The 14,250-nt window shown below is 39.7% G+C and overlaps 2 protein-coding genes across 2 annotated transcripts; one reads left to right on the plus strand and one right to left on the minus strand.

Moving 5' to 3' along the window:
• Positions 1-1,379: 1,379 nt before the first annotated feature.
• enkur (enkurin, TRPC channel interacting protein) lies at positions 1,380-5,508 on the minus strand. The gene is made up of 5 exons (XM_012876328.3): positions 5,349-5,508; positions 4,408-4,553; positions 4,113-4,333; positions 1,871-2,008; positions 1,380-1,702 (listed from the first exon to the last, which is right to left on the minus strand). Exons 1-5 carry the CDS (start codon positions 5,426-5,428, stop codon positions 1,529-1,531), a joined length of 759 nt encoding a protein of 252 aa, XP_012731782.2. The 5' UTR covers positions 5,429-5,508; the 3' UTR covers positions 1,380-1,528.
• Positions 5,509-6,673: 1,165 nt separating this feature from the next.
• LOC105935768 (threonine synthase-like 1) lies at positions 6,674-13,424 on the plus strand. The gene is made up of 3 exons (XM_012876326.3): positions 6,674-6,858; positions 8,750-10,157; positions 12,438-13,424. Exons 2-3 carry the CDS (start codon positions 8,784-8,786, stop codon positions 13,239-13,241), a joined length of 2,178 nt encoding a protein of 725 aa, XP_012731780.2. The 5' UTR covers positions 6,674-6,858; positions 8,750-8,783; the 3' UTR covers positions 13,242-13,424.
• The last annotated feature ends 826 nt before the right edge of the window (positions 13,425-14,250 follow it).

A 14,250-nucleotide genomic window follows, 5' to 3' on the forward strand; every position in this document is an offset into this window, starting at 1 on the left:
GTAAATTATTTTTAAAATGTTATAATCTAGAATGTTAAAAAGGCTGGTTGGAAACAAGATAACTGTACATAAAATGGCTCAAAGCCGACGGGTCATTGATAAGATTCTTAGCATAATTACGTATATTCTAGATGGAGATGACATATAATTAGAAACTATGCCTCAGCTCCCAATTAATTTAGGTAAGCGAGCATAGAAGATTTACCCCTGATGGAAAACAATCATTTAAGGTATATAAATTATACATTTTGAACACTTTTTCCCCTCCAGAATAGAATAATCCTTCAACAGGAGATGTTGATTTATTTTTAAATAGGTTTAGTTTGCTTTTACTCTCAACTAAAACCGGTCCCTTTTTAAAAAAAAATATTCTCCTTCTCTAATATTTGGTTAAATGTTCGTTAGAAAGTAGTAACTCAACGACATTGTTTTTGTGGTCGTCAACAAGCTTCTGGTATAATTCTGGGTGGATCTTTAACCAATATTCTTACTGATCCACAGGTTTTCAACAGAGTTAAAGTCTATGTTTTTGGTGATGTTGTTTCAGGAACTTGATGTTAATCTGTGTTCCCGTTTCATATTTCATTCGAAGACCTTAAAGTACCCAGAGTTGTTATATTTTGTTTTTATTTGTTAAATTTTATGCAATTAATGATTACACCTGTCAGCAAAACAGTCCCACAGTGTTATGCTGCCTAAATCAGCCTTCCAGTAGGTCCAGTTAGGTTTTAAACCCTCCAAACGTACTTCATTGTTGTCAGATACCTTAAAGTTTCCTTCCAGAAAGCATTTGCCCGGTTCATGTGGTCAACTTTTATTCAGGGCTATTCCAGAAGACCTGCTTTACCCACAGGACACACAGCCTGGAGCATGTTGAAGCAAAGAGAGCAGAGGTTTTGTTCTTTGACTTTCTGTACACCTGACGTTGAATTCGAGGTTTCCACCACGTAAAATCTGAATAAAGGGGGAATTGGTCATACCTGATTTATTAAAAGATCCAGATGATCTCAGAACGGAAGGGACAAGGACGAAACATAAATGGCTGGCCTGGTTCTGGGCCAACCATTTATGTTTCGTCCTTGTCATCCAATAAGGACGATTCTGGAAACAATAATTTTGTTTTTGGAAATTATTGTCACACAGCAGTTTTATCTCTCTGGCTCTGAAGCAGAGTGAAGCTGCCTTCCCAAGGAGGTTCTTTCCTATTTCGGCAAAGCAATCCCAGACCACGTTTCATGCTTATTCATCCATCTTTATGGATCGTCACGAAACAAAAACTACAAACGATGACATGAATTAGGTTAAAATCTTTTAGGAGTTTCAGGTTTATAGGACAGTGTTTTTGATTCCGCCACGGTACAACTGTCATAATAAGAGAAACATCAGATATAGCCACAGGTCTTCACTGCAATAAAACTAGCACAGCTTTAGAGATCACAGGAAAGCTGCAATGGATAGAGAGAATTTTATTCCTCCAAAGTCACATCGGGAGTATGAGCGGGTTAAAGACATCCGAAGCCATCAGAGGCTAATTTTTGTGAATATAGATGGTTTTGAACCGTTCTAAGAAGCTGATGTCCTTCTGCAGCTGACTCATTTGCTCCTCCAGACGGATCTTGCGGGTTTTCTTCGACAAGGTGTCGATGATGAGAGGAAGGCCCTGGTATTCATGATGGAGTTCATCCCACTTCTTCTTCAGGCCCTGAAGGAAAGATGCAAACATGGCAACTCGATCTTGAAGCTCATTTAAAGGCTAATGTTTTTGGAAGGAAACAACAACATGATTCTATCTTTAAGTCTAATTACGTCTGCTTCACCGGGCGTTTTGGGGGGGGATCCCCTGTTGTTCTGGGAAACAAATCCAGCGTACCTCTATGGCAGCGAGTTGCTCCTCGTCTGACAGCTGTGGCATGACGTTCTGCTCCCTTACAAAGCGCTCATACTCCTCCTGAGCCTTTTGCTCAGCCTCACTGCGCTGCCGCAGGTACGCGGGTACCTCACCATAACCCTGCAGGCAGGAGCGAGAAGCTTCACATCCATGCGTGATCTGCTCAGATATAAAAACTGGGGTACTGCAGGGATGATTTTGCAGTCGATGTGGATATAGGCTTGGTATATGTTGTTTAGGCTTGGAGAGGTCCTGGAAGATTGTTTTCATTAAATTCATAAAGTATGAACCATCCCGCTACAGTTAGTTAGGCAGTGAAAGGACAAGGAGAAGAGAAAAACAGAGAAGCATGGGGTAAGAAGTGCTATTTAGTAGGGATGCACGATTTCGGCATTAACATCGGTATCGGCCGATGTTAGTCATTTTCTAACAGATCGAATCGGTCCGATAAGTAAAACTGGGCCGATATTTATTTCCATCGAGTTGCCCTTTGTGCCTGTGTTTCATAAGGGAGCAAGGAGGGTGTTGAGCCTGCTGTTTTTGTTCAGTCATGTGACCGTGATGCATCGCAGCCAGGATTGTGTTTTATTTTTTTTTTAAATGAAGCAGAGAGGCAACGTTAGCAGAGAGGCCATTTTTCTACGGTGTCGAAAGAAGACATACCAAAAGCAGCGTGTAAGTCTGGACTATAATCTACATTTAGAAATTCAGTCAGCATCTTTTTCAGTCGTTACAAAACTGTAAAAAAATTTCCCATCAGAGAAGCATAATACATATCTGTAAATCGCACACATATCGGTAAATATCGTTTATCGGACTTAACCGCAATATTAATATCGGATTTCGATATCGGCCCAAATCGTCAAATCGATGCGTCTCTACCATTTAGATGACAGAAGAACCGAAAGAGTATACAAAGTTAAAGATAGCAAGGGCTCTGTTAATGGCTTCGTACAGGGAAGATAGAGGTTCTGAGCCAGGAGTACTTTCTTTGTGAAAGATAAAGAGGGGCGGATCCAGACGCATGGAGATTTCTCCACCCATGTGTACACATATCAGTGGGCCAGGAGTTCTTTCTATAATAGGGGTGTCAAACTATTTTTTTTTTTTTTTTTTTTGCAGTGTCCTGTCTGGCAATGTGGCAATAATAACTGTTGTCTTAATGCCGAAAAGAGCTCATCAGATTTGACTTTCGCAAGTGGAGCAGTACTGCTTTTGCCATAGTGCTCCGCTTGATTTGTAAATGTGAATAGTTTTATTATGATTCATGCGGGGAATATCTCAAATGATATGGACACTACAATGGGAAAGTAGGAGAGGAAAGGAAGAACAAGAAATAAAAGAAAAGGTGAAAGAAAGAGGAGATAAAAGGAAGAGAATGATAAAACAATTAATGAAAAAAACATGTACTTCGTTTAATTGAAAATCTGCAGTTCCTATATTGTCCACGAGGGGCGCTGTGTTTTAATCAGCAGATGGTAGCACTGAGCTTCAGATGTGGAAAATTGATTTTAAATCATTTCTTAATTTTTTATCTGTTTGATGTATTTTGTCATGCAGGACAGTGTTTTTAAGTTCCAAAAAATGTGAATAAATGTTTTTCAACATTGTACAATCACTGTGATCAGTTCTTATGCATAATGCACAAGTAAATGTTTAACTGAGTAAAAGTATTGTTGAAATTGCACATACTTTTTTTTAAAAAACGCTACGGTTATTCATAATATATTGTGTAAAAGTGAAATTCATTTAATATAAAAATCAACAACAAGTCTACTTTTATTAGTTCTATTTAATCTTGCAATGAGTTTACTCGTGTGGCCCTCTCGGGATCAGATTAAGCTGTGTGCGGCCCCTAAACCAAAATGAGTTTGACACCCCTGTTCTATAGTAACACTGGGTTAATGGCAGCACTGTTGCTGGCTCCATCCAAGACTTTCTGTAGGAAAGAAAAAAAACTATAGCTCTTCCCATGGCTCTGCTCAGTAAAGACATACAGCTAACCACAAAAAGCACTGGGCCAGAGGTACCTTCCATTGAAAGGAGAAGCAAAGACAGAAAAAAAAAAGATAATGGTTGCAGCCGTCAGTTGCTAAGCACAGAACACCTGGGCAAGGAGTACTTTCTGAGAGAAAAGAAAAACTAATAAAGTATGGGCATTACCCATAAAATAGACTTTCCACAGAAAGAAACAGAGTAAAGCAACAGGGTGAGGGGAAAATACCTTTTTCAGGATGTATTTGGGGACAAGTCCAGAGTTTTCCAGGTACTGTTTATCTCCGTTCTTTGTATCCACACATGAGGCCTTGGGCTTCTTGGGAACTAATGAAGTCGACTGTAAGAAATCCCTCTTGGTCTGGATCCCCATCAGTGGCCTGTCGGTCTGTCCAGGGACCGGCGGCCTTCTCACGCCGCAAGCATAAATCTTGGGGACATCTTCTGCCTCTGTCCCAAAAAGCAAGGCAGGTGTAGGTCATATATTCATGCCACAAGGGCAAATCCTCGTCACAGGAACTTACTCTGGGGAGGTTCGAGCTGCTTCGAATGCTTTTTGAGGTACTTCTCCGGAGACGGCGGTTCCAGCTTCGGGGGTCCCATCGTTTTCTTCGCGTTTTTGTTTAAGTTATGCTCAAGAACGACAGCTGGCTTGTGCTTGGATACATACCTGTGGGAAGATTTCAGAACGCAGCGGACCAAACAATCACTTCTTTTCACATTCAATAGAATTTAAAGAGAAACACATAAAAAAAACCCACATAATTCTGATTTGTTGCTACTTTAAAGAAAAACAAAAATCTAAATTCTAACTTTGGAGGTCAACAATAACATACACTTCCGTGTCTCTTGTCGTCTATTTTGGTTGAAAAGTAAGATATACACATTTTGTCTTTTAACTGCTTGGCTTAAGAAACTTAAATTGATAATAAATGTGGTCCCACATCAGCAGATGGTTGAAATGGGATGAAAGTTGGATTTTAAATCACAACATTAACTACTTCAGTGCTAAAGGGCCCTTCTGTATGTTCAAGGTACCCAAACCTTTGATGAGCTTTAGATAATATTTGAGACAGTTGAATGATCTGGACTGGGTAAGGCTGTGCTTCCTCTGGCTTAGACCCTTTATTGATTTTTCTTTTTGGACACTTTATATTTTTCTCTTCCATTTTTTTCTTGTTCTTTCATTGCTGCTGACTTTCTAATTGTTCAGAATGATAACAAAGGAATTCAAGATAATAATAATAATTAAAACATGAATTTTTTTTTTTATTTAACGAGTTTAGAAGAACAAAATAATCTAAGATAATTTACATTGTGTTTTAAAATAATTGGCACGTTTAAAATAGGTAATTGAGAGGTTTTCCTAAACGTATTTTGCTTGGTTTATTGCTACTAGCCAACTCAGTAAAATGGCCAGCCCAGCTGGACTCAGTTCTGAATCAGCCCAGAGAAATTCACTCACCGTGGCGGGTTTTTAATTTCCTCCTGCTCCTTTGGGATGCAGTTGTACACGCTCTCTGGTGGATAGATGGCTTCAGACATGCTGGACGAGCTGCGAAAGCGCAACTTTTTTTTAAAACGTTAAATACACCCAGACTGTGGGTTGCTAGGCAACCGTAGCAACAAACGTGACATTCTATAACGCTCGAAAAAGCAATTTAGAAAGCCACTGTGCTAAAAACAATAAGCATTGCTGTTAACATCTCAAAAATAAAGAAATATAATTATTTGGTAAACGTAAATATCATAATTTTAATTAATTGCTGTCGAAACATGTCTGATACAACTGTTACTGTTGACAAACTACTGTTGCTACTTTCCGAGGTTTTACGTGAATTTAGTAAAGGGTCCTTCCGGCTTGACGCAACGCGTAAGTGGCGCCGCCATATTAGGAGGGTCAGGCTTTTCAAAACTATCGCAAGAATGCACTGGAATTTCGTTTATATTTGGGACTCAGAGGTAACAACAGTTTCCAGTTACATGTTAAGGAAACAAATTTCATCTAATTTAGAATCCATATATTCATTCATATCTCAAATTTTGTACAAAGCAAAACTTAATTCATGTAAAATGACCAAAACGGCAAATAGAATAAAACTGTAATAATGATGAATAAAATAGAAGAATTAATATTTCTAAAAGTTATTCAGCGTCACATACTCAATCCACCAAGAGCCCTGGAAAAGAGATAAGTTTTCAAAATACATTTATGATTCCGTGGACTGGGTGGTGGGGACATGTAGGGATAAGAAAATATAGGCTTGGGGCAGCCACAGTAAATGCTTTATCACCTCCATGTTCTAATTTCATAACTCCATCAACGAGAAACTAGCCAGTTGAACAGAGTGCTCGCAAAGTTGTATGAATGTTGAGGAGATGAGAAACACATGTTTGTTGTGCTTTTGAAAAAAAAAAAAAAAAAAGTTTTAGTTACTTTTGTTTGAAGATAGTTCATTATATTTTGGCCTGTTTTAATATACATTTTTTAATCATTAATCTTTTTTATATTAGTGAATGTTCATTCACTAATATTTTTTTATGCAAGGTTGTTTTTTTTTTTCAGAAGCACCCTATTCCATTTCCATTAAAATAAAATTGATATGCGGTATAAATGTAACGTACAAACATGTCATGTCACGTGATATAAAAGCTTATTTCCGACATTCTGGTGTGCGCCTGAAACCAACACGGAGTTATTCACGTTTTACATTCCTAAAACTGCTTAGTTGTTGTTGTTTTTTCAACGTACAGAAGTCATAATATTTTCCATTATCTGGGTAAAATGTAGAGATTTGTTTAAATACTACAGTTTATGTAAAGCTCAAAGCGGATTTTGAGTAATTTTGTCCCTACAGGCTGGCCGTAGTGCATAGTGGCATGTGGACCGTGCTTCCCGTTGGTGAGATACCAAAACAGTGGCGTAAATCATTTATTATCTCGGTTCAAGAGCGGAAAAAAACCTAAAATCTGATGTAAGTGGTTTGATTAGCAGAACTATAATTTGTGGAGGCTGTTGAAATGGTTTAAATCATGTTTAAACTTTATGAAAATGTAGTTTTTAGTCCACTTCGTGCAGAGAGCTTCTCAAAATAACTTTTTTTTGTTCTTTCATAATAGGTGTCACAGAGACAAAGTATTTAAAATATATTTTAAAATGTTCAATAGAATTATATGTTGCTTTTTATGCACTGTATGCTTTATATTTCACAAAATAGACCGCCCTGCTTTATTTTTAGGGTCTCACGGATCAGACCATAGAATTAGAATGAGCAGAAACAGGCGTCTTGTTATGTAACATAAACTGTTTTTAGAGTGTGATTAAAGCTTTAGGAACTGTGGGATGACCTTACACTCTGTTTTATTTAAAGGATTTCACATATTAAGAAATTTTTTTAAATAATCTGATTTTTATGTTCCACATGTGTAGAGACACACAACATTTACAGAAAGACGCTATTTTATTAAACAGAAATGAACAAGATGTCAAAATGTTGTGTGTGAAAAAACTAAGCGCACCCTATGATATAAAAGACTGTAGAACCACCTGTGGCAATTTCCCCTGATGTCCCACCACAACATTCCTTTATCGGGCTGAGGTCTGGACTTTGAGCCAACGTTATTTTTTTCCCTTTTTCTACCATTCTGTCGTAAATCTGCTGCAATGTTTGGGATCATCATCCTGTTGATGACCCGGCTCAGATCAAGGTTCAGCAGCTGGACAGATAGCCTCACATTTGACTTTAGATTACCTTGGTATACTGAGTTGTTTTTGCTCATCTCTGCACACCCGAGTCTGGCTGCCATGTTCTGTTTGAAGGGTTTCTGTTAAATCCTCCTCCCAGAAAACCCCACATTCACTCTTTGTTGTGTACTGTCATTTAGGGCTGGGCGATATGGATTAAAAATTAAATCTCCGATTTTATCATACCAAATCCGATTCATCGATTTTTTTTCCTCCTTTTTGTTTCATAAAAATAAATTATTTTAAAGCCTTGCTTTTATGTCCATTATTTCGTCAGGGAGTTGACCTGAATTCAAAATGCAACTAAAAACAAGCTGTGAAACATACTTGTAAAACAAGATGGCAGCCGTGCCATTATAAACAATGAAAATATAACAAAACATTTGCTGCTAGTGGTATTACACATTGAGCTAAGAACAGGCTTCACTGCACTTGTAAACTTCAAACTAAGTTAAAAAAAAGTAAATAAGTAAATGAAGTACCTCGTATTATGGTAAAAAAAAAGTTTCCACTTAACAATATTTTGACAATATATTTGCCTAAACATATATCTAGCATCACAGGCTGTTCTCTTCATGGAAACCCAATGAGTGTATTGGCAAAATAAAATCCAGATTTTCCAAAAATGAAATCTTAAAGAATTGTAAATTCGAATTAATCGATTAAATCGATTTATCGCCCAGCCCTACTGTCATTGATATTTATCCCGGTAACTGTGACCTGTAGAATCAGCCTAAAATGTCTCTCCCCTTTATTTGGTGATTTCTCTGGGAACTTTACATGCTTTGTTTGGGCTGACAGCTACCAATCATTCACTCCTGTGAATGTTATAAATGCTGTTATAAATGTGTTCCTCTTGGAAATAATAATTCTTACTGTTAAGTGATGGACTTCAAACTGTTTGGAAGGTCACTGCTCAGGTCTTCCTGATTTGACATTTTAATAAAACACGCCTGTGTGTTCCAACCCGGTCTCCTACATTTAGTCAATGTTTGATCATGGTTTGATCATAAATGTGTGCATGTTTGTGTTATGTCTGCATGCATGTTCTTGTTTTTTTTTTTTTTTTACCATTACTCTTTTGATCTGCATCAGAATGAGTCAAAATGTTTCCTTTGCAGAGGGGATAAGCAGCTGCTCCATCTGCATTCCTGAATGGGATTTCAGAGTGCCATTCAGCTTGCCGCGAGGACTGCCAGATGCCGTCTGTGCCAACCCCCTACATCAAAGTCATGGTTCTCCACCAAATCCGCCCCCCTGGGGGGCAGAAACATCCTGCTGATGGGCCCGCCTGGAGCAGGGAAGACGACGGTTGGGAAGATTGTGGCACATAAACTGGGCCTGCCCGTCGTAGATGTCGATGACGATGTCTTGGAAAGAACGTGGAAGATGCCAGTTGCAGCCAAGCTGGCGGAGGTGGGCGGAAGGCGTTTCCTGGAGGAGGAAGGCCAAACCTTGTGCAACTTCTCTGCCTCTGGGTGCGTCATTTCCCTGACCGGCTCAAATCCCCTTCACGCTGACGCCATGGAGCACATGAAGCAGAACGGGCTCGTCGTTTACCTGGACGTGGACAGTAACGACATCGTAGAGAGACTCGGCAGAATGAAGGTTAACCGGATAGTGGGCCAAGAAGAGGGGGTGTCCATGAGAGACATTTTGCTCTACAGGAAAAAGTTTTACGAGAAGTGGCTGGACTTGAGGGTGTTTTGTGGAACAGGCGACACGGTGGAGGAAGTAGTAGAGAAGGTGTTGAGGGCTGTGGAGAGGTATCAGGCTCATGATGAGGAGACCTATGTTTCAACCAGGTGTGGCAGTGCAGAAATATCCAGCAGAAACACGTACTTCAGCGATGTGGTTATAGAGGGCCTAGCTGCAGATGGAGGTCTTTATGTTCCCAAGAAAGGCTTTCCAAAGATTCCTAAACGGGAATGGCTCAGACTAATTTCCATGTCATATCCAGAGAGAGCTACTGTGCTGCTAGAAAAGTGCATCCACCCACACGATGTGGCTGCTTTAGACCTCAGGAACATGGTGTTTAAAGCATACGGAAACAATTTTTCCAGTGAGAGAGTTGCACCTGTGAAACACCTTGTCCACAATCAGTACGTCCAGGAGCTTTTCCATGGCCCAACCGCCTCATTCAAAGACCTGGCCTTGCAGCTGATGCCTCAACTCTTTGCCCATTGCCTCCAGCCAATGTGCAACTTCCTCATCCTGGTCGCCACATCTGGGGACACAGGCAGCGCCGTCCTCAGCGGCTTCAGCCGACTGAGTGGCACCGACAGACGCAGAACAGGGGTGTTGGTGTTCTTCCCCGAGGATGGGGTGAGTCAGATCCAGAAGCTGCAGATGACAAGTTTTAGGGAAGGGAATGCCCGAGCAGTTAGCGTCCTGTCAGACTTTGATTTCTGTCAGAAGAGCATCAAGAGGATGTTCGGAGAGACGGGGCTGACCGGACATCTCGCTGTGGAGTACGGCACCGTCCTCAGCACCGCCAACTCCATCAACTGGGCCCGGCTATTACCTCAGGTGTGTTAACCAGCTCCAAAATGTTAAAACACGAGTAAGCCTCAGAGTTTCTACAGTTTGTTAAAGTCTTGAATTTGATTTATTTATTTGCATGGTTGGGTTGAATATGGAAACAGGATAACAGAGTATAGAACAGTATTTGTATTTATAGACTATTCTCTATCTCATTCTCTAAAAGGTCTGTCAATCAGTACCAGTTAGCCTAAGCAGCCCTCTTGTAGCAGTTAGCCTGAGTATCTTTAGTTCTTGTAGCAATTAGCCTGGGTAGCAGTTAGCCTAAGTATCTTCATTTTAGTAGCTGTTCTTCAGATTAGTAGTTATCCTAAGTATATTTATTTCTTGTAGCAAATGATCAGAGTATATTTAGTTGTAGTATCAGTTAGCCTACGTTTGATAATTTCTAGTAGCAGTTAGCTTCATTAGCAGTTAGCCTGAGTATCTTTAGTTCTTGTAGCAATTAGCCTGGGTAGCAGTTAGCCTAAGTACCTTCATTTTAGTAGCTGTTCTTCAAATTAGTAGTTATTATAAGTATATTTATTCCTTTTAGCAAATGATCAGAGTAAATTTAGTTGTAGTATCAGCATACGTCTCAACGTTTGACGACTGTTGAGAGTGAGATTGTTGACGGGGGGGGGGGGGGGGGTGCTGTTGGTCGATTGTTGAGGGGGGGGGGGTGCTGTTGTTCGATTGTTGACGGGGGGGGGGGGGGGCGCTGTTGTTCCATTCAAGACGGTCACTATTTTAGACGGACTTCGCTTTCATGTTACAGTTTGTAATAACACATGCAGACTTACCATTTAATTCGCACACGACACGGACCGTACAACTGTTTCACTTTGGATGAGGGAAACTTGTTTGCGCGGCGGCGGTCCTTGCTGCTGTGTTACCTCTACTACTGGACGTGCGGAAACCATTGTACCGCAATTTGGTTCCGCCGTGACGCTAAGCGTCCGTACGCGTGCGTTTCAAGAGTGAGATTTTCATTGTAAGATTGAGATTTTCAAAGTAATGCGTGTGAGCGTGTGCAATTGATGAAATGCGTGTGTCACACGGTCAATGCGTGAGAGTTGAGAGCTATGAGTATCAGTTAGCCTACATTTGATAATTTCTAGTAGCAGTTAGCTTGATTAGCAGTTAGCCAAAGTGTATATATTTCTGTCGTTCCTATGGCTCCAGTGGCGTTTTAATGAAAGTAGGCTGACAGGAAGGGGGCTGAGAGAGAGGGGGAAGACATGCGTCAAAGGTCTACGGGCTGGAGTCTAACCTGGGATGGCAGCATTGACAACTAATGTATATGGGTTGCATGCTACCTCCGCCACTGCCGCACCCAGCATTTTGTTGTAGCAGCAATTACCCGAAAAATCTGTCAGTCAAACTATTCTTATTTCTAGGAGCACTTGGCCTGAGTGAGCGTTACCCAATGTATATTTAGTAGCAGTAGCAGTTAGCCTAAGCGTGTTAATTTCTGGTAGCAGTGAGCCTGATTAGCGGTTAGCTTGAGTACAGTAAGAAATGTTTAGCTCTTTTGGAATCAGTTGATGATAAAATCCAATTTACTGTTTAGTGCTGTCTTTTGTGTTTTCATAGCTTTAACTAAAGACAGTGGAGCTTTCTGTGTCTTTGTAACCTAAATATGTATATTATATATTTTTTTCTTTATGTATAATTAATGATTCATTAGTTCCTTAACAAACATTGAATCATGAGGTTCAGGACTGAGCACCAGGTATTGGAAAATAAGTGCAAAGTTAAAAGAAAACTTTGAAAGCCGGTCAGAAATCTTGGAGAGTTGTTGACCAGCACCACTTTAAGAAATGACAAACATCTCTAGTCCTTTGGAAGGACATTATAGATAAGACTTTTGCTTAGAATTGTATAAAACCATGTTAATCCTATGCGATTTATTCCTGGCTGAACTGACTTGTAAGGGGCTAATCTTCCTCTTTTATGCTCAATAATAGAAGATGCTCAGGAGGTGATTTTCTAATTTTACAGCTAATTTAATCTGAAATCTTGAATTATTTTGTGATTTATTTATTTTTTAATCTTGAGGGTATTTTTTATCCATATTGATATAATTTTGGAATCACATGCTGCTTGCATTAAAAGTCTGTTAAGGGTATATCGAATACATTTTTCCAGCCAAAGAAGCTTCTCAACTCTGTCTTCTTTAAAAGATTTCATTACTGTTAGATGGTATGTACTTAGGTCTAATTTAGGTTTAAACATTAATATCTGATTATCTTCACCAAACTCAGCTGTCATTTTCTTTACTTCCAGGTCGTTTACCATTCGTCTAGCTATTTGGATCTGTGCAGAGATGGCGTGATTAAGTTTGGCGAGCCTGTGGATGTCTGTATCCCTACCGGGAACTTTGGTAATGCCATGTCAGCTTTGTACGCCCAGCAAATGGGCATCCCCATAAGAAAAGTCATCTGTGCGTCTAACCACAACCGAATCGTGGCAGACTTCATCACGACAGGCCAGTATGATATCCAAAGCCGCCCTCTGCTGCTCTCCCACTCCCCTGCGATAGATATCCTGACGTCCTCCAACCTGGAAAGGTTTATCCACCACGTCTCAGGCAGAAACAGCAGCCTGGTCAAGGACCTGTTCTCACGCTTGGACATGCAGAAACACTTCCAGCTTCCTGAGCATCTCCTTGGCAAGATGCAGCAGCAAGTGCAGGCTGGCTGGTGTTCTGAGGACGATTGCTTGGCCGCCATCCAGGAAGTCCACACACAATCGGGATACCTCATGGATCCGCACACTGCCGTGGCGAAAGTTGTGGCGGATCGGCTGCAGGATGACTCATGCCCCACGGTGCTCTGCTCCACCGCGCACTACGGGAAATTTGCCCCCGCGGTGTTCAAAGCTCTGCAGATCCAAAATGTTCCCCAGGATCCCATGGAGCAGCTGAAGGAGTTGGAAGCGGCTGCGTCCGGACCAGAACCACACAGAGAGATGATGAAATGCACGAGGGAGAGAGACAGGAGGGTACACAGAGTTTGTCAGGCGGATTACGGCGTGCTGGTGGAGGAGGTGGAGAGCATGATACAAGACTCATTCTTGAAAGTCACATAGAATATGATTTTTCTTCAAGGTTTCCCTTTAATTTAGCACTAGTTTAAATCATAATTTATAAAGAGAGTGCTGTGGCTTTGTCGTGTCTTTAAACTATGTACTACAGTAACAATTCAATAAATTAGAATGTCTTTGAAAAGACAATTTATTTAATTGATTAAAATTAATCAAAATCTAGCCAGACATTTCGGCTGGTTTTTTTTAAAATTTAAAATCATATTCCAAAGGTCTTTACTGCAAGGTTTCCTACTCTTAAACAATGGAGCAACAAAGCTTTTTTATCATGTTTGTAACGCTTCCTGCCTTTATTAACTGGTGCCCTGTTACCCCCAGTTAAGGGGATTTCCAACGCCTGGTCTTTACTGGGTGCAACGTTCTCTTAGTAGCTTAGCAGTGACAACACATGAGTATTTATTTAAGAGGAAGGCAAAGAAGCAGTATACTGTTATATCAATTCATATCTAAATAAAAAAAATGGGCTTTGACATGCATGATTTAAATTGTATTCTCAAGTACCAAATGTACTGCTGGCTGGTTTGGGGTTACTTGTTTAGACAAACTACAAGCAAACGTTGAGAATAAAGCCTTTTTATTTTAAGGTACAACTGATTTTCTCTGAAAGAAGATGAAAGGTTAACATTGTGAATTTCTTTGAACAGTAATGAATCCCCCAGCTGATAATTTGAGCAATTTATTTTATATAGAAATAATTCCTATTAATGTCCAGTTTTTGACTATCTATCTATCTATCTATCTATCTATCTATCTATCTATCTATCTATCTATCTATCTATCTATCTATCTATCTATCTATCTATCTATCTATCTATCTATCTATCTATCTATCTATCTATCTATCTATGTCAAATCAAAAAAATGTACTGTATGTATGTATGTATGTATGTATGTATGTATGTATATATATATATATATATATAGATTATGTATATATGTATATATATATATATCTGTGTGTGTATATATATATATATATATATATATATATATA

The sequence above is a fragment of the Fundulus heteroclitus genome, chromosome 21, assembly GCF_011125445.2.
Source record: "Fundulus heteroclitus isolate FHET01 chromosome 21, MU-UCD_Fhet_4.1, whole genome shotgun sequence".
In the NCBI taxonomy this organism is placed as follows: Eukaryota; Metazoa; Chordata; class Actinopteri; order Cyprinodontiformes; family Fundulidae; genus Fundulus; species Fundulus heteroclitus.

Bases quoted from the DNA above. Each gene is read 5' to 3' on its own strand.
- enkur (XM_012876328.3), bottom strand. From the start codon at position 5,428: ATGTCTGAAGCCATCTATCCACCAGAGAGCGTGTACAACTGCATCCCA. The intron at 4,334-4,407 runs GTAAGTTCCTGT...TTTTTGGGACAG, and splicing joins GCAGCTCGAACCTCCCCAGA to AGGCAGAAGATGTCCCCAAG. The intron at 1,703-1,870 runs GTACGCTGGATT...TCTTTCCTTCAG, and splicing joins AGCAACTCGCTGCCATAGAG to GGCCTGAAGAAGAAGTGGGA.
- LOC105935768 (XM_012876326.3), top strand. From the start codon at position 8,784: ATGGGATTTCAGAGTGCCATTCAGCTTGCCGCGAGGACTGCCAGATGC. The intron at 10,158-12,437 runs GTGTGTTAACCA...CTTTACTTCCAG, and splicing joins GGGCCCGGCTATTACCTCAG to GTCGTTTACCATTCGTCTAG.